The 20,408-nt window shown below is 44.7% G+C and overlaps 1 protein-coding gene across 1 annotated transcript in view; it reads left to right on the top strand.

Annotated features, from left to right (window-relative positions):
• The window catches only part of LOC128123830 (deleted in malignant brain tumors 1 protein-like), a 118,083-nt gene that overhangs the window by 53,013 nt on the left and 44,662 nt on the right, over positions 1-20,408 (top strand). Inside the window, exons 22-32 of the mRNA XM_052760125.1 lie at positions 831-1,148; positions 1,860-1,886; positions 5,817-5,970; positions 10,614-10,831; positions 11,866-12,177; positions 13,066-13,118; positions 15,081-15,220; positions 16,938-17,155; positions 17,777-18,088; positions 19,224-19,274; positions 20,337-20,375. Of these exons, the coding sequence (XP_052616085.1) occupies positions 831-1,148; positions 1,860-1,886; positions 5,817-5,970; positions 10,614-10,831; positions 11,866-12,177; positions 13,066-13,118; positions 15,081-15,220; positions 16,938-17,155; positions 17,777-18,088; positions 19,224-19,274; positions 20,337-20,375 (1,842 nt within the window). The remainder of the gene's footprint in view (positions 1-830; positions 1,149-1,859; positions 1,887-5,816; positions 5,971-10,613; positions 10,832-11,865; positions 12,178-13,065; positions 13,119-15,080; positions 15,221-16,937; positions 17,156-17,776; positions 18,089-19,223; positions 19,275-20,336; positions 20,376-20,408) is intronic.

Here is a 20,408-nt window from a genome sequence, read left to right as displayed (position 1 = left end):
TCACAAGGGGCTAGTTTTTCTCACCATGAGGGCCAGGTAGCAAGTGACAGAAAGATGGTAATGTACATCCTGTACAAAAAAAAAAAAAAAAATACTGGAAAGGATAGTTGTAAAGGGCCAGGCAGCTACCAAGGAGAGCCATACTCTATGAAGGGTCTGCAGGCTGCATCTGCCATCACATGCACTTCGGGAACTGTCCAGAGTTCTGAAATGCAGAAGCCCAGCTCTTTACCTCTTGACCCAACTCACACCCAGCATGCCCCAAATCATAGACTCCCCCCAATTAAAGTCTTGGGGACTCCTTGTAGGCCTGGCCTTGTAGCCAGCCATTGCAGAACTGAGTTCAGTTTGTACCCTGCAAGGAACACTCCCTGTCAGTTGTGGGATTTTTTGATGTTCCAGTTCCCCGTGCGGGAACTCCAATCATTCTTTGAGGCTGCCAGAAAACCACATAATCAGTAAGTTCCTGTGTGAAGTTTGGGTTTGTTTGTCTCCGAGGAAAGGAACCCCTTTCTGGGTGTGACCTGTGTGTCTTATATGTGTGCTCTCAGCAGTTCATCCCAAGGGCCCCTGAGATAAACTCTTGTTAGATTCCTCACTTTTCAAATGAGGAAACAGCTCAGAGAGACGAAACAATTGCCAAGTAGAGGACAGCAGCAGAATGAGATTTCCACCCCAGTGTCTGTCTTATCTGTCACCCTTGGGCTTCATATGGAATCAAGACAACCGCAAGGGTTTCTGCTTGTGTTAGCCTTGGCCCTGGCACAGCCTCTAGGAGTCACTTCCTACAGAAACCTTCCCATGCTCAAAACTGAAATCTTCCTGTTTAGAAGACCGACCAGCGCTGCGGCTGGCAGGCAGCTCCGGACAGTGCTCGGGACGCGTTGAGGTCCTCCATCAGGGGGCCTGGGGCACCGTGTGTGATGACTTGTGGGACATGAATGAAGCTGAGGTCGTGTGCAGACAACTGGGGTGTGGCCATGCCATCGCTGCTCCTGGAAGTGCCTACTTTGGCCCGGGCTCTGGAAACATCCTCCTGGACAACATTCAGTGTTCAGGAAAGGAGAAGCACTTTGGCCAGTGCCCCAGCTCTGCCTGGTTAGACCACAACTGTGGCCACCATGAGGATGCGGGAGTTATCTGCTCAGGTACTGTGTCTCCCATAGTGAGTTCTTCTATGAGGCAGCTTAGTGATGGATAGAAGCCATGAACGGAGCAGGGATGTGACTCTATTGAAAATGGCCATATTGGTTACTTTTCTCACAGCTGTGAACAAAATACCCAATGAAAACAACTTATGGAAGGGAGGGTTTGTTTTGGCTCATAGTTCAGGTACAGTCTACCCTGGCAGAGAAGTCATGGAGGATGGAGCTTGAGGCAGCTAGTCATATTATATTGAAGCCAGGAAGCAGAGAGAGGTGAATACTGACACTGAACTTCCTTCTTTTCATGCAGTCTGGGACTGCAGCCCATGCAATGGTGCTGCCTACGTTTAGAGTGGGTCTTTTCACCTCAATAAGCCTAATCTAGAAACTCCTTAAACAACCCAGAGGTTTGTCTCCTAGGGGGTCCTTGAACTGGTAAATTGACAAGTGGAACACCCCTCCAGCAAGGTAGACAGGGAATGCTGAGTCTGACTGTTCTGAGGACAGATTCCCAGGGACACTTAGTTGGTTTTTCCTATTGTCTGCACCTTGCCCACATGTGAAGCCACTTTCCCAGGAAAAACTATAGCTTTGTGCTTGTTTATATACCATGAAGTCTGTCTGCTTGAGACATGCCCACATTAGAAAAATTAGCATTTCTTTGTCTCCATGCAATTTAAATTCCCTAAACTCGTTTGTTTCCTGTTCATGCAGATGCAGAGGTGACTCCTTCACCCACAGGTAAGTCTGACACTGTAAATTCCATCTTTTCAAGGTTGAGAAATCTGTGTCCTCACCTAGACACTGGAGGACAGTGACTAGAGCAGTGATTTCCTATTCTGGCAGCATACTAGAACCACCCAGGAGGCTTCTGAAACTTCGAGAAGCTCAGCTGTTCCCAAGACTGGCCACATCAGAGTCTTCAGGGCCACCCCTAGTCACCAGTAATAGTTAAGCTCCCATGTGATTCTAATATTTAAAATTTAAAAACTAGTGGTTCTTTATATATACTCTGCACATTAATCTCCTGTGAGATATGTACTTGGAGAAGATGTACATACGTGTGTGTGTGTGTGTGTGTGTGTGTGTGTGTGTGTGTGTGTGTGTGTGTTTATATGTGCATTTGTAGGCCATGAAACAGAGAAGGGGGTTATGAGAGGGGAGGATGAATTTTTAAAGGAGGTAGAAAATAGAGAGAGTAGTCGAATTTATGTACGAGGAGAGCAGAAGTGGGAACTAACTGAAGGAAGGAAGAGAACCAGGAGGAAGTGGGAGATGAGGAAGCACAGTGTGGGAGGGAAATGGACAAAAGCAGAGTACAATGATGCTTATGTATGGAGATGCCGTAACATAACCCATACCCTGCATTCTTCCCCCTTCCCCAGTAGCAATAAAATAAAACAGTAACTCAGACAAGAACTGGCTGTGACATTTTCCAAATGGAACTAGATCCCAAACCATCCTCTCTGGTGGAACCGGGGAGGGTAGGAGGGTGAAGGAGAAGGAAGTCACTGTGGCTGAGGAGGGAATTGATATGTGGAGGAGGGAAAAGGTGGACACAAGGGCATGGGTTAAAAAGTGCAAACATGCAGGAAAACTAAGATGCATTCAATAGCAAACCCTGCCAGAGGGATGAGAGAACAATGCTGCTAAAAACGTAAACTATCCAAGACTCCTCTGTGGATCTGCTGACTTACTAACACACACAGCAGAATTCTAGTCACCTGCTCAATGCCAATGTCCGTCAGTGACCTCCATCAAAGCTCAGGATTCCTTCTAGATCCAGCACTTGTGTGATCGTGCCTCCTGCTTCACCATGTTTCCCAGGAATGGGATCCCAGCTCTTCTCATTCTTGACTTTAGCTCCTGAGACTTCACCTCCAACCCTCCCAACCCCACCTGTGATTGTTGCTACTGTCTACCTCCTGTGAAGGCCTGAAGACCAGTCAAATATCAAAGTTTGGAGTGTACCTTATGGTGTTTTGGAGCACAGCAAGGTGTCTGGCAGCTGTCCAGATCCTGGGCTGGCAAGACCATAACATATTTAGTGGTAACTTGGTAGAGGTCTCTTGCCAATTCTGACCCAAGTCCAGACTGTATCCCAGAGTGAGATGACGGCAGAGTCAATATTTGGGGATCTTGAAATCTCCTCTGCCAACAAAATTCGTCCCAAAACTCTTCAGATTAGCCTCAGGAAGATTCTTAGGACAAGAGCAAAAAGCCATATTATTTGCCAAAATATCATAAGAATAATCTCTAGCTCAATTGCTGATGTTGTTCCCTTCTGAAACCTCTTGAGCTGGGCTTCCATAGCCCACATTGCTCTCAGCACTACTGCTTTCCAAGCTCCTACTTGGCTATTAAGCCCCACTTACAATGTTCAACCACTTTTTTAGTCCTAAGTCTTAATATCTTTCATATTTCTCTAAAACAACAGCATGATTGGGGCCCTGTCACAGCAATATCTCATTCCCTTGTACCAACTTCGACCTTAGTTATTGTTCTGTTGTTGTGAAGAGACACCATGACTTAGGCAGCTTACAGAAGAAAGGGCTTATTGGGCTTACAGTTTCAGAGGGTGAGTCCATATTGACCATCATGGTGGGGAATATGGCAGCAGGCAGGCCAGGCATGGCACTGAAGCAGTAACTGAGAGCTTATATCTGATCCACAAGTTGGAGACAGAGAGAGAGAGAGAGAAAGAGAGAGAGAGAGAGAGAGAGAGAGAGAGAGAGAGAGAGAGAGAGAGAGAGAACTGGAAATGGTATGAGCTTTTAAAACCTCAAAGCCCACCCCCAGTAGCATAACTCCTGTAACAAGGCCACACCCTCTAATCCTTCCTACATAGTTCCACCAACTGCAGACTAGCATTAGAATATATGAGCCTATGAGTGCCATTCTCATTCAAACCGCCACAAGGGGGATGGACCATCAGTGTCTAATAGAACCCAATAAACCACTTATGGACAGAACATGCTGTACCTACCTAGGCACAAAAGAAAATCACTTATGAGATACTTTAGCAAAAAAAAAAAAACCCATGCTATTAATATCCAGCAACACTCTTGACAAAGGACCAAGAAAGATGGGCAAGTTGCTAGCATCCATCTTTGCTGAACTTCACATCAGACATGGCCAAAAGGGAGACCCAGCGATTAAGTATGTTCTTGAACCATCTGACCTGTCTACTTCAAACTTCGCCACTAAGCTCTTTATGTAAAACTCAATCAAGTACCAGAATCCCATAGGACAAACTTTCAAAACTTCTCGCCCTTCATCCACCATATGATAGATGCTGATAATACAGAATATTGAAATATAAACTGTTTACATAACAAAACCAACAGGACCCCAGTGACAGCCCTCTTCCCTCAACAGAACCCTTGTCTAGTCTGCTCTTCCCCATATTGGCTGTAAGGATTGTGAGTTTTGGTCTCCTGGATTTTGGTGCTTTACACAGTATATGCTTTAAAAGACAGAGGTGCCATTGCAGGTGATTGCTGGTCAGTCAGGACAGCCCTTGATTTGTGGACCTAGCACTCTACAGAAAAGAAGTCATGTCTATGACAATTTGACTTCATGGGCATTGTCTATGCTTTTTCTGGTGATTCTACAGAGAGAAGGGGAGCTCTATCCAAGATCAGGATGGAAAGAGAATTGAGTGTCTCCAAATTATCTGTTAAAACTTCAAAGTGGTAATATGCCCATTCACTGGCACTTAAGTATAAATGACTATATAATGCTGACTCTATTCTAGCTTTTAGTTTGGATTTTTTTTGGGGGAAACTTCCATTTCTCTGGATTTTTTTTTTTTTGGAAACTTCCATTTCTCAATTCCATAAACCACAAGGTACTATTTTGCTTGGAAGTATAACCTGTAACATACAAACTTAAATGACATTGTGATAACTCATATAAACAGCATGGACTCTGTCTGTCCTGTATGACATGGGGGGAAGGAATGGTGGGATGGAGTCCTCACAAGCAGCTATGTTGGCCTCATTTGAGTTGAGCTGGCTTTCATGCAATAGTCTAGGAAAACCATTAAGAATTATGCATAGTCTAGGAGATTAGAGAGATAGCTCAGTTGGTAAAATGTTTGTCTTACAAGTGTGGGGATCTATGTTTTAGTCCCAGAACCCATATAAAAAAGCTAAGCATAGTGCTGTAAGCTTGTAATACCAACATGGAGAGGCAAAGAAGGTGAATTCCTGGGATTCATTGGCAAGCCAGCCTACATTAATCAATGTGTTCTGAGTCAATGAGAGACCCTGTATCAAAACACGAGGTGGGCAGCACCTGAAAAACCATACAAGGTTAGCCTCTGCCCACCCGTTCACACGTGTACATGCACCAGCACAAACATGCACACAAAGAAGTGTAACCTGGATGCTCCCCACATGTCCCCAATATACATACACATACTCCCATTTTCAATCAGTTTTAGAGTCCTACTTGCCAATCATAAGTATTTTGCCCTCCTACATCTCCTCTTAGATGTATACCTACTTGTACCAGCCAAACTATGACTATCCAGACCAGCCAATTCTCTTCCCATTTTATGATTCCCAATGTAGAATTATAGTAATGCAATTCTGGATTCTGCATCTGAGAAAATGCCAAATGCATTCCTGAAGATGCCACCCGCAGGTCTCTCATCTGCTTTCACAGAAGGAAGTAATTCTTGTGGAGGAGTAATTTCAAGTCACTCGGGCTCCTTCTCCAGTCCCTGGTATCCTACGAACTACCCCACTGACATGGAATGCGTCTGGGAGATACATGTGGCTGAGAAGTTCAACATAGAGCTGACGATCCCAAGCCTGAAGTAAGCAGCTTTGCCTTTCTCTACTTAATGGCTGGACTAGATTTGAATCTGTGATTCCCCAAGAGGAATGCCTTTCCACGGGGAGGAAATCCTTTCACATTTTAGGTGACCACTGATGGTCTTTGTTGTGGGTGTCTTTTCGTCTATTATCCTCGTATCCTATTCATTGAGGTAATACCCATGAACACCCAGACATGGAGACATGGAGCTCTAGCTGGGAGGTCCACACCAGCAGACTTTGCCCCTGCTCCATCACATATAAGTTTCTTCCTTCTGCAAGATGCATATCTGGTCTTCCCCTTTTCATTGTCTGATCATCCTTTATCAGATACTATGTGATATAAGTATAGTTGCTTTTTCCTTCAAGAATTTCTATCAGATCCCCTGCTAGAAAATTTCCTTCAACAAATTAAAGGGTTTTATTCATTTCTCCCATCGAGTACCTGTGCTCCCTGCTCTTTCACCAATCATCATCCATTTGAAAACAATCATATTTTGATGTATATTTACATGTACACATTTATGTGTCTACATTTTATATATCATATATATAGTTGTCCCTTGGTGTTCACAGATTGGCTCCAAGAGCCCCCTCAGCTACCACAGAAGTCTAAATCTTTTATATAAAATATTATAGAATTTGGATATAACCCTTGTACATTTTCCTGTGTACTTTAAATCATCCCATGTTATTAGGATACCCAAGAAATGCAATGTAAACATGGAACAAATCATTGTTATACTGTATTGTTTCTGGAACAGTGACAAGAAATAGCCGGCACATGTTCAGCACCAAGGTTTATGTCAAATATTTTTGAGTCACATTTAGTTGACTTTTTAGATGCAGAGGGCCGCCTGCATACACATGCATCTATTCATATAGGCAACTTCTTTTCTTCTTTTTTCTTTTTTTATTTCATTTTACGTACCAACCACAGATCCCTGCTCATCCCTCCTCCCACTTCCCCTAGCCTTTCCCCTCACCCTGACCCACCCCCCATCCCTTCTCCAAAAGGATAAGGACTACTATGAGGAGTCAGCAAAGCCTGGTACATTCAATTTAGGCAGAACCAAGCCCCTCCCCCCTAGAATATAGGTAACTTCTTAATGAAAACAAAAAACAAAACAAAACAAAAAACCAAAAACCAACCTTTCCAGATACTATGCAGCCATGGTTTCATCTTTCTATGTTGTCACATCAGGGTCATTCTCTCTTCCTGACTTTGTCTCTCAGTGTGTCCCAGACCTCTGCATTTCCTTCTACCTGCATTCATTAGTCACAGCAGTCAACAATCAGAGCGCTACCTTTATAGGTGTAAGAAGTGTGGGCAGTGACGTGGAGCATGCCACTCTTTCACTATTCCAAGCAGTTGTAATGCCCCAAATCTCCTGTAATCTAAATAATTTTTGCAACATAAATTCCTCCTATAGTTTTAAAGCACACTGATTATGAAGTAGTTTAATGTATTGCCCAGAACAGGGAGAAAGTTGATGATTTTGGAGTTTGATGGTTTTAAACCTAAATATATTGTTGTTTACATCTTGTTTCTTGAGTTATACAATTTTTTTTTTTATTTACAAAGGGCTTCTCTACTAAAGGTGATTATGCCTGCCTACAAGATATTTTCCAGAGGTCTGGGGTCTTTTTTGAGTGTCATAATTGAGGGAGGAAGCACTGCCATCTAGTGGATGGAGGTCAAGGCTACTGAATGTCCTATGATGATCTAGACAACTCCCTCCACCCCTCCCAAGAAAAGAGTTTTCCAGTACCATCCTGAGCGCAGTTGTGAAACTAAAACCAAGAAGCCCTGACCTATGTTGAGGCTCATTTGTTTTTCTTTTGCAATGCCTATGTGTAGATCTAACCGTATTGTTAAATATGAAACACAGAGTCAATTGCAAAGTTAAAAGCCCAAGAGGTCAGAGCAAAAGCTAAGAGCTAAAAGCCTTACCCTTTACTGCCACTGCTGTCCTCCTCAGCAAGAGAACTACTTCCTGTGTGTCTGTCTTCTTATAGACTTTCTGTTCTGCCTTCTCATTGGTTGTAAACCCAACCACATGACCTCCTCGTCACTGCCTGTCTATACAGACCTCCAGGTCTTCTATGGTTGGTATTGAGATTAAAGGTGTGTGTCTCCAAGCTGGTGGTATCCTTGAACACACAGAGATCTGCCTGTCATGTGATCAGGATTAAGGGCGTGTGCTACCACTGCTAGACTTCTGCTATGGCTTGCTATCAGCTCTGACCCCCAGGCAACTTTATTTATTAACATACAATTAAAATCACATTTCAGTACAAATAAAACATCACCATACCTTTGGAACTTCGGTTCACATTTAAGTGGTAAAATTACGTCTGTATGTGGTGGCTGGAAAGATAGCTCGGTCGGTGATAGTGCTTGCCTGGCAAGTAAGAGGATCTGAGTTCGACCCTCAGAACCCACATAAGAATGCTAAGTGTGGTAATACATACTTGTAACCCCATTGCTGTGGGGGGGGGGGTAGAGACAGGCTGATTCTCAGTGGCTAGCAAGCCATCTGTCCTTTAGCTCCAGACCAACAAGAGACCCTCTCTCAAAAGAAGTAGATGATATTTCTGAGTTATACTATATTTAAATTTTGCCATTTCATTCTCACCAAGAGTTCCTGCTTTCTGAAGTAATAACATTTCAGATTGATAAAAATGGGTAAACTGGGGTACAGTGACATTTTTAGTTGATTTGGCCAACAAGGATTCATGAATCAGGTAACTAACAAGAACTGATTCCGGAGCTGCACTAAGGAACTGTAGAGGAAAGCCTTCCTAGGCACACAGAAGTGAGGCAAAGAGAATGCTCGCTTGGCTGCAGCTGTAGAACTGCCTCATTTGGTCCATCCCATTGGGAAGCCCCTAGCTATGTATTATGTTGACTATTTCAGGTCAAGCTTGAATTGTCTTTCTTTAATAAAGAAATAGGCATTTATTTCTCATTTTTAAGCCACTGGGTTTGAACCCAAAACTCCATACTTGCCATGCAAACACTATACCACTCAGTCCCAATACAATCATTTACAAGACATAGCTCAAGTTCAGCTAGTTATGTTGCAAGTCAAAGCCAAGGTCCCTCAAGGGCTTTCTTGGCTCCTCTGCACAGGAACACTCTGGGTACAGCTTCCATTTGAATTCAATACCTGTAACTGTCACTCTGTTGTACCTTACACAGAAATTGTGTTGCCACTTTTTTCCCCTTTAAAAATGGTTCTTTTAGCTGTGTAGTGGTGGTGCATGCCTTTACTCCCAGCACTCGGGAGGCAGAGCCAGGCGGATCTCTGTGAGTTTGAGGGCAGCCTGGTCTACAGTGCGAGATACAGGAGAGGCACCAAAATTACACAGAGAAGCCCTGTCTTGAAAAACCAAAAATAAATAAATAAATAAATAAATAAATAAATAAATAAATAAATAAATAAATAAAATAAAAAATAAAATGGTTCTTTTATAGCTGGACATGGTGCCTTTAATCCCAGCAGTTAGCAGGCAGTGACAGGAAGATCTCTACGTCCAGGGAAGCCTGGTGCCCACAGTGAATTCCAAGACAGATAGCTATATAGAGAGACCCTGTCTCAAAAACAAAACAAAAATGTGTTAGTTTTAGGTGTTTGGTTTTTACTCACTGGGATAGATGTACAACGGCAGATATTAAAATCTAGAACTGTTTGTGTATAAAGTGTGTCCGTTGGGTTTGTGGATATATATATCTATCTAGATAGATAGATAGATAGATATCTATATATATAAACGCACTCACGGATATGTATAATACATATACAATATAATATTATACATATCCGTGAGTGCGTTTGCAATGAGAATTTACAACAGAGGCACAGATGGCTACTTGCTATAGTTCAGAAATTATGCATATCATGTTGCATGCTACGTAATATTTATTGTGTTAGATAAGCACCAGAGAGCTTTCCATATGTACTGATCGTTCCCACTCTGTGTGGGCTCCTGTCTAGGACTGGGATTAGAGGGCTGAACAAAATAGATAAGACCTCTGCTGCCATGAGTTCACATCTAGATGGAAAGACAAACAGTTCTGAAACAAACTGTGAAATTTTTGGTGGAAATTTTCAGGAAGTGATAAGTTAATATGCGCTATGACGTCAAAGCAATCAATACCTGTAAAACTAGGCTAGGGTCAAGGCAGAAGAAGACAGCATGTGGGATGCTTGCCACCCACTGTCCAGGTTAACTCTGTCATCGTCCAGGTTCATGGAAATGCAGGCAGTTTGGGACGTTGGTGAGATGAGTCCTCCTGCTAGGCCTCTTTATGGTGTCGTTATCTCCCCCAGTCAAGGTCTTCCTGAGTGTTTTACTCTGTGAGTCTCTGATGGACACTGACTACCACCCAAAGCAGGGCTTGAATCAGAGGGTCAAAGAGTTATTAGGACAAAGGGGAAGAGGCTCAGAGAGGCTGGAAACTAGGCTTCCAGATAGAGGCCACCAAAATAGACCAGGTGAGTCAGAATAGTGGGGGGGGGTATGTGGGTAGGGGTAAACTCAAGGGCTCTTAGAGGTGGAGTGATGAGTAGGAGTGGGAAGGAGGAGTTGGCAGAGCTGATTGACTGGGGGGGAACTAATGCTGCCTTTACCCGCTCAGGCTAGAAGACATCTACGGGTGCCCTTATGACTTTGTCGAAGTGTTTGATGGAAAGCAAGTTGCCTCACTGTCCATGGGCAAAGTCTGTGCTGGGGCAGAACTCACATTCCTCTCCTCTTCAAACTCCATGACAGTGGTGTTCAAGAGTGACGCCATGATCACCAACACAGGGTTCTATGCTCTGTACAACACTGTTCACCAAGATGAAAAGCAGAATGGTGGGTATCCTGGCATGCACCTTGCGGGAAGCACATCTGCCTGTGCCTTGTCCCGTTTAGAGAGAAGATGCACTGAAAATCTGACCTGAATTATACCACACCTGGTGTGTCCACCTCTGCTACTGTGGCATACACTCGGTATGACTGCAGTCATAGCCCTTATCTCTGCTCTGCCAGCCACAGTCACTGTCTTCTACTAAAGTATCTAGAAACATATGGCTGAGACCTCCTGTCTCATATTATCTGTGCGTGCCAATAGAGAATCCCACTGAGACCCTCCCTTCCCAAAGGAAGGGATAAAGTAGTGTGAAAGATCATTCTGGAACTATCACAGCGTATAATTGTCCATCTACTTTCTTCTGACTGGATGATCAGAAGAAAGGTGATCAGCACACACCATCCAGAACACTTGTGGACCTCCCAGGTCCCACAGCAGGGAGCAGGAACATTCCAAAGCTCTCTGTGTTTAATGTAAGTTAGCCTCCAACTGGGGTACTTTTGGGAGCTTATGAGACTCTAAAATACTGGACTGGGAGATGGCTCAGTGGGTAAAGAACCTGAGTTCAGATCCCCCAGAAGCCTTAAAGCTGGGTGCAGTAGCACATATCTGTAATCCCTGTAAAATGGGAGGCAGAGATAGCCAAATTCCCAGAAGCTCACAAGCCTGCTAGACTGGTGTGAATGGGATGTAGATAGGTGAAGAAGAGGCCTGTCTCAAACCAGGCAAGACCCAACAACCAAAGGTGTCCTTTGACATCCACAAATGTGTCTACACTCACACAAGCAAACACACACACACACACACACACACACACACACACACACACACACACACACACACACGGTGGGGGGTGTTAAAAAATTAGCAGGCATCAATTGCTCTTCAGCAGCCATAAAGCAAGACTATTTTAGGGAATCAGGTCACAGGGCCACTCCTAGGGTCCAACATGGAGAACATTTTTTTCAACATGCAGATGATCCTAGACTATGAGGACAATGCCACATCTCAGAAGCGCCTATTTTTCCACTCCTAGGTATGGCCTTGAGACTGGTAAATGGCAGCCACAGGTGTGAGGGCCGAGTCGAGATCTCTTACAATGGTACCTGGGGTACAGTGTGTGACGACAGCTGGGACCTGACAGATGCCAGGGTGGTGTGCCAGCAGCTGGGCTGTGGTAAGGCCTTGTCAGCCCCAGCTGAGAGCTACTTTGATAGAGGCGTGGGCCATATCATGCTGGACGATGTGCAGTGCATGGGGGATGAAGCCAAGGTGTGGCAATGCACACATCACGGATGGTTCTCCCACAACTGTGGGCACCATGAGGATGCCAGCGTGGTCTGCTCAGGTGAGTGGCATGGCTTGCACCACACCTCAGAGACAGAGCCTCGCCAACCCCCAGCCATTGGGAAGGGAGATGTCAATACCAGCAGGCAAGCGGTCAGCAATGAGCGCTGGGATTGGAGCCAATTTTTAAGTCAATTTATTTAGGAGATAGTTTTCGATCTTAGATTCTGGCACCTGTAAAGTGCTCAAAATAGCAGTTATATAAATGGTCAGTGTTAGCAGACGTATACCTGGCCTGACATGCCTGGGTGCTGGTAATAACCCAGTACTCACCAAATGTTCTGTGAATGCCCAACTGTCCTACAACCAGAGCATCTGAATTTTCAGTTCATACCCACAGCTTCCAGGAAAGTAGAGACAATAGCATCTGTACTCAGCTTATCAGGCCCTCAAAGGCATATCCAACACCACATGCAGGGCCATGTTCTATAAGTATTGCCTGGCTGAGGTCCTGGGTTAAAGACCGAGCTCATCTCTGTTACAGAGGCTCTGTTGTCCCAGTGACTGGCCAAAATCAAACAAACACCATGCTGTACCTGAACCACAAGGGTATAGATAGTGTGCTCCCTCACTCCGGCTCACTGATTCCTTCACTGGCCTGGATGAGCTTTGCTTCTACTTTTCCAATGGCCCAAACAGAGCATGTCTGATCCTAAACCAAGAGCCTGATTTTTATAGGGAATCGTGTGACCCCCTGATTTAATCTGTCTCTCACCCTCACATTTGACTTTGAATAGGTGCTGACGACACACTAAGCCAAGGACCAGCAGGTACTGTCTGTCAACACTCAGTTGTCAGGGCCCTCATGGGTGAGCATCCCAGCTACCATTTGAGTTCTGGGGCTGGAGAGGGCGGCCTGATTAGAGACTCTGATTTCTGATGAACAAAGGCACTAACGCCTATTACAGTTGGCAAGATGGTGGGACTGAACTGCTGCAGAGGGTGAGAAGACAGGAGAGAGTAAGGGAAGGTTCAGACCCACCAGAGAGGAAATCTCATTACTGGTTCAGTAGAGAGAGGAGCAACTGCTGGCAGTGATGATCATGTCATGAGGTTCTAGATGGAGCAAGGAACCAGAAATTCCAGGTTGTCTGCAGTGGCCCCCTCCATATTCTTGAGGTACAAATGTGCAAGCTCCTGAGAGTCAGAGCCATCTCTGTTCATTGAGTGCAGGGGAATAATTGCCTCTGAAGGTCAACAGTCTCCAGTATTTTAAGAAAAAAATGAAATATAGTACAAATTCTTGATCATGACTTTTTTTTCTGTATATTTTCATAGACTCCACTGGTGACGTCATGACAGGTACTACAGCTCCTCTTGTATGTGCTTCTCTTTCCACTTTAACTCATCCTATATCTGGTTGATGCCCTTTCTTCTTCTGCTGTGTGAGAAGCTGCTTCATAGGAGTCGATGGCTATCTCACACCAAATCCAAGAGTTTAGTACTAACTGGATAATTAATCTTGGTTTTGATTTCAGCTCCAACTTGTATATAATTATTAAAAGACAAGCTTTGGTGCCTTAGAACTTTAAAGGATTTATTTTGAGCAGATAGCCATTTTGAACGGAGTAGCTGCAAGCTGGGGTCATTTGGGGCTCCACCAGGAGGACGGGCTTTGATAGGGCAAAGTTGGAGGCAAGGCCAATGTTTGCTTGGTGAGAGTGTGCCAATGTATTCCTTTGGATCATTAGAGTGGGAAGTTCCTAGTTAGAGGTGAGTTGGCAGTTCCTAATTGGTTATGACAATCTACACTGAGTTGACTTTGGTTTGCTTATGTCAGAACTAAGATCTTGAATCAGTTTAACAGCCTCCCAATTATTTCTTTTAGTAAAGTCAATTGGAGAGCCCCAACCTTCTGAACATTGCCACCCTTTAAGACAGTTCCTCGTGTTGTGGTGACCCCAAACCACAAAATTATTTTGTTGCTACTTCAAAACTGTAATTTTGCTATTGTTATGAATCACAATTATCTGCTATGTGACCCCTGTGAGGGTCGCAACCCACAGATTGAGAATCACTGATCTGTTCTACGGCACAGCATACTGGGTTTGCACATGTAAACCTACCCGGGCACCTGGGTTCATAAGGCCCATTCAGTTCTAGCTGCTATCATTTCCCCGTCACAAAGGGAATGATCTTCATCTGTCAAGGCTGATGCTGAGACTGGGGGTGTAGCTTAGTTGGAAGAGAGCTTGTCTAGCACATAGGAAGCCCTGGGCTCAGTCCCTAGCACCGCATGAAACAAGTCATGATGGTACGTGCCTATGATTCCAGCATTCAGGAGGTGGAGGCTGGATGATCTCAGGAGTTCAAGGTCACCCCCAGCTATGTAGTCAGCCTCAGCCACTCGAGCCCTGTCTCAAAAAAGATTTTTTTTTTCTGGCTGGTGGCATGGCTCATCAGTTAAGAGAGTACTTGCTGTTCTTGCAAAGGACCTCAGTTCTATTCTCAACACCCACATCAGGTGGCTTACAACTTCTTGTAACCCCAGTTCCAAGGGATCCAGTGCCATCTTCTGTCCTCCATAGGCACACACACACACACACACACACACACACACACACACACACACACCCCGAGAAAAAAGCATCAAAACAAAAAAAGGAAAGGCAGCCCTAGCATAAGCTGTCATCACGTCTTTTTGTTGTTATGATTATCTTGCTTCAGACTCTATAGCTCATACTTGCTGCACATTTGAGATCCCGTCTCAGCCTTCCCAGTGCTGGGATTATAGACGTGCACCCCACACACACTCAGCTTGTTTTCTTTACCTCTGCTTTCAATGTGTCTCCTCTTAACCTTGCTAAAAATAAAACAAAACAGAAAGCATCAGAGGTTGGTGTCTCCTCACGGGATTTCCTCACTTTTTTTTTTTTTTTTTTTTTTACAGATGAAAATGTCCAGTGTGGTGGTTTGCTCACAAATAGTTCAGGCTCCTTCTCCAGTCCTTGGTATCCTAAAAAATATCCCACCAGTGTGGTATGTGCCTGGGACATACGAGTGGACACTAGTGCTCACATCAGACTCACCTTTGAAGTGGTCAAGTGAGTAACTATTTCCTGCTTTTACAGTTATCGTTACTTGGCTATGCATACGTCAGTTTTACCGCCGCTTCACCAGACATAGCAGTGCCGTGGCACCCTTGAACTCATAACATGAAACCCCCCTCACAAGACCTGCATAGCACCAAGCCAGCCCAAATCCCAGCATACACCAGGGAGGGGCTCAGGAAGTCCCACCTCTGTCTGAGAAGCTGTTGGCAACTGATGGCCACTGGGAGAGTGAGAGCCACGTGTCTTCAGGGATGCAGGCCCTGAGAGGCTGCCCATGCTCCTGTAGAAGGTCCCGTATCCATGCATGTACAGAATGCACGGAATGGATTCAGTGAGTAGCAAATTCAAAATAAAAATGGATGTGGTAGCATATGCCTTTTATCCGGCATTCAAGAGGCAAAGGCAGGCAGATCTCTGTGAGTTCAAGGGCAGCCAGGGCTACATTGTGAGACCTGTCTCAAAATAAACAAATAGGTAAAAATAACTAAAATTAAAAAAAGAGAGAGAGAGCATGTAAAATTGGAAGGGAAAGTGGGGAGGAATTGGAAAGGAAGGAATTGGGGAGGTCAGAATGCGCATAGTACATGCATGTATAAATATTACATAAAAATATTAAAAGGCTAAACTTCTCCCAAATGGGCTGTACCTTGAAGTATCTTGTAATATTGATCAAAAGTGTAAGTACACAAATCCCAGAACTTTAAGTCCTGTGAGAACATGGAGAGTGTGCAGCTTGCACACAGTGACAGTGACTGGGATTAATCGACTTGCCCATCTGCAGGAGATCCATTAAACAGATTTTTGGTAGAGCCACATGTTACTGTCACAGAATAAGTGACTATTGCTACAGAATGAGATTGAAAAAACAGTGGACAACTGTCAAATCTGCCACCCTTCGTGTGCAAGCTACCTGTGGAAGGAAAAAGAGCTGCTTCTGGGAAGCGGAATCAAGTGTGGGGATCAGTGGGCATGGGAGATTTTCCTTCTTACCAAAAGCCATCATTATCACTTAAATTATGTTCCACGAGCTTTTAGCACACATTGAAAAGATATTATTGAATTAAAACTTTTTTTTTCGAGACAGGGTTTCTCTGTGTAGTTTTGGTGCCTGTCCTGGATCTTGCTCTGTAGACCAGGCTGGCCTTGAACTCACAGAGATCCGCCTGCCTCTGCCTCCTGAGTGCTGGGTTTAAAAGCATGTGCCACCACCGCCCAGCTGAATTAAAACTTTTGACAAATTAAAAGAAAATGAATTTAAAGGTATTTTTGTAGACTTTTTTGGGAATTTCTTTTGTCTGATTGGTGTTTTGCTTGTATACTTTGAGTTCCATTTTGTGGGTAGTGTGTGTGTGTGTGTGTGTGTGTGTGTGTGTGTGTTATGTGGTTTTTTTTGTTGTTTGCTTGTTTGTCTTTTAAAGAGAGAAAGAAAGGACATGGAGTTGGCTGAGTGGGGAGTAGCTGTGAGGGGAAAATGTGAGCAGAAGATATTGTGTGAAAATACTTTCTTTCAATACAAAACTAAAAAAAACATTTAGAAATAGAAAGGTACCTTTGGCCACATCAGTAGGGTCAACCTTTTCTTCCAACCTATGGGAAGAGGTATGGGTTTGCAGTAGCTTTGCCTGACCCTTGCTGCTACCATCTGGGAAGTCACTTCTGGAGAAAAGGGCCCCGGAAAGGAGCTTGAATGACGCCATCTCATCCACAGGATGGAAAACTTCTATGGCTGCCCTTACGACTTCATTGAGATTTTTGATGGCCCACAAAGTGAATCATTTTCACTGGGGAGATTCTGTTCAGAAACAATCCCAGTATTTACATCTTCTTCGAGCCACATGAGCGTGGTGTTCCACAGTGACGACATTGTCACCAACATTGGATTCTATGCATCTTATGAGTCTCTGTTACAAGATGAGAAAGACAGAGGTAGGTCCTTCCACTGTTTCGGCTGCTGGTCCTGCTTGGTGGTGGCACTGAACTCAGATGGACCTTCAGTCAACTGGGTGCTAGGGATTTGCGAGTGGTTCCCTGGCTTCTTGTCAGTTGCAGCTCCTGAGATGTAAGTTGGAGAGACTTCTTGCTCAGCACATTGCTCTGGTCTTAGATGCACACATCTTCTGAGGTTAGAGGTCCATGAACCGTTCGGAGAAAGGGGACTCAGCCGGCCCCATGTTAGAACCTGTTTTATTCAAAGCTGTGTTGATAATGAGTTCACAAACAATAGAGCAGCAATGTTTGCGTGCTCAATATTGTCACTTTATAAAAAGCTATTGAGAGTCTTCTTTGGGTTCTGTGGAATATAAAATTAACCCTGGGTATGTGTGTGTGTGTGGGGGGGGTGTTGAAAAAACATCCCTTGGGTCAAATATCACATTTGTATCAAACCCAAGGTGCTCAGCAGCCAGTTGTAAGCCATCAAGTGCCCTCCCCAGTGTGAGGACTGAGCCCTCAAAGCTAGTCAAGGCAGAGAACATGTCCTCTTACCTTCGAGGGCTCGTCAACCAAGGGGGGCTTCAGGGTGGTGACCCTGCTTGTCTGCTTTTCCAGATGTGGCACTCAGACTGGCCAATGGCAGCCACCCATGTGAAGGTCGTGTGGAGCTCTACTACAACAGCAGCTGGGGTACTGTGTGTGACGACAGCTGGGACCTGAGAGACGCCCAGGTGGTGTGCCGGCAGCTGGGCTGTGGTGGAGCTGTGGCAGCCGCTGGCCGGGCACATTTTGAGCGAGGCCTAGGCCCCATTGTCCTGGATGATGTGGAGTGTATGGGAATGGAAGCCAGACTGTGGCAGTGCCTGCACGGTGGCTGGTTTGCCCACAACTGTGGCCACCATGAGGATGCTGGTGTCATCTGCTCAGGTGGGCTGGGTTCTGAGGGGTTAGTGACTTTCCAGTTCTGGGAGCCTCCAGCCCCACCACACATAAAGCAGGAAGGGAATTTAGGACAGTCCCCAGGCCACTGTGCCAGCATACCCACCTGCTACTCAAGGTGTGATTTTCATAGCCATTTCCTTTAACCTGACTCTTTGCTTATGTGAGTTCCTTTTCCAAGGACACTTCAAACTTCATCAGCTTAAACAGAGAGCCTGGACCACAAGCTGTGAACAGACCACAATTCAACACAAGCACAGTTTCTTAGTTACTCTTCTATTGCTATGATAAAACATGCATGATGAAGACAACTTATACAAGAAAGCATTTTGGGGCTCATGGTTCCAGAGGGTTAGAGTCCATGATCCTTATGAGGAGCATGGCAGCAGGTAGGCATGGTGCTGGTGCAGTAGCTGAGAGTTCACATCTTGATCCACCCATAGAAGCAGATTGAGCTCATTGGGAATTCCTTAGGCTCTTGAAACTTCAAAGCCTGTCCCCAGGGACACACCTCCTTCAACAAAACCGAACAGTTCCACCAGCTGGGGACCAAGCATTCAAATATATGAGCCAAATATCTGAGAGCCAGTCTGCCTCAAAACACCATACACAGTGACAATGAAATCATTATCAGAATCAGAAATCTTTAAAAAAAATTTAGTAGGGCCTGGATATGACTAGATGCTTAAGAACACTGGCTGCTCTCCCAGAGGATCAAGGTTCAGTTCCCAGCACCCACATGACAGCTACACAGCAAATTGACAGCAAGTTTGAGGCTAGCCTAGACTGCATGGGATCTTGTGTGTAATTGATTGACCTTTAATTCACTTAAAAATAAGAATTATAAAACCAAACTGACTAGTAAGACAGATGCTTCATATAGGTGACTATCTGGAAAGGAAAGAAATTGTATTCTAGTATCCATTATCAGGACATAATGGACCTAGGAATCCAGAACCTCAGGTGGTGATTCGGGGTCACTCTTAGATGCTCAGATGGCATACATCTGGCTTTGGTTCCTCCCCAAGCAAATAATTCAAATAAGCAGTCTTACCTGTGGGGTTTAAAAGGATGAAGAGAGGTGACTTGGTGACTCCCCTGACTCTGCTTGTGTCTTTCCTAGCCTCTCTGTCTCACCCAGCACCGTCATCTCCCGTGAGTGATACGATTTTAGGTAATGTCAGTTGTTCTTGATTGGTTGACTCTAATCTGCATTGGCAGAGTTACACTGGGAAGTAGGGTAGTAGTTAGAGGCCAGACACCCTGTCTTCATCATCACTAAATCTAGCAAATCACAGAATTATTCCAAGTCTCTGTTTCCTCCTCTGGATGTGGGGGAGGAGGTTGGACGGTGGCATTTGCATCCTCAGGATATGTTGGGATTGGGTGACTTTCCTAGTACAGAGGGAGGGGTTGGCACGGTGCTCGGTATGTGATAGAACATGCTATGTAGATCTCAGCCATAACTTCTGGTTCCCGGGGTCAGAGCGCTGTAAACATTTCCCTCTGCATACTGCTTTCTCCTCCGCAGGACTAAGAACAAAGAAGCCAAAAGCATTAACTTTTACAGTTGCTCCTGGCTCTTTGCGGCCCAATAGTTACCACATTTCAAACTTGGTTAACTGCTCTTCAGGGCAGGTCTTTAAGAGCAAAGTTGAACATGCAGAGAAGAATTGGGAGAAAGACCCCAAGCCCTTAGAGGAAGCATCAGCTTGGGTTATTCTGGTGCCAGAGGTCTTCAAAGGATGCTTCATTGTTTTTTTTTTTTTTTTTTTTTTTTTTTTTTTTTTTTTTTTTTTTTTTTTTTGGTTTTTCGAGACAGGGTTTCTCTGTGTAGCTTTGCGCCTTTCCAGGAACTCACTTGGTAGTCCAGGCTGGCCTCGAACTCACAGAGATCCGCCTGGCTCTGCCTCCCGAGTGCTGGGATTAAAGGCGTGCGCCACCACCGCCCGGCTGCTTCATTGTTTTTAAACTGTATTTTTAAAAAAATCTGTTCACCCCCAGGCTCTGATTTTCTTGGGCTTCTAAAGTAGTTTGTATTCACTATGTACATGTTGATTGAGGGATGGAAGGATTACTCCTTACAGAGAAACATACTGGAAGGGATGTGATTTGAAGCTATCTGTAGATAGTCTTGAAGGTGGAGAGCCCCCTGGAAATTGACAGAGTTGAAGATGCCTGACACTTACCAAAGGTGCAGTGTAATTTTCTTCTTTTGCTTTCTATCCATCTTTAGCATCATTGGTAAAGCAGCCAGAGGTGTCTGCAACAACAGGTAACCTTTTCTCCACTCCTCAGTCACCTTTCC

The sequence above is a fragment of the Peromyscus californicus genome, unplaced genomic scaffold (genome assembly GCF_007827085.1).
Source record: "Peromyscus californicus insignis strain IS unplaced genomic scaffold, ASM782708v3 Scaffold_4__1_contigs__length_199733344, whole genome shotgun sequence".
In the NCBI taxonomy this organism is placed as follows: Eukaryota; Metazoa; Chordata; class Mammalia; order Rodentia; family Cricetidae; genus Peromyscus; species Peromyscus californicus.
The sequence above is the reverse complement of the archived record's forward strand: the minus strand, read 5'-3'. Positions and strand labels throughout refer to the sequence as shown.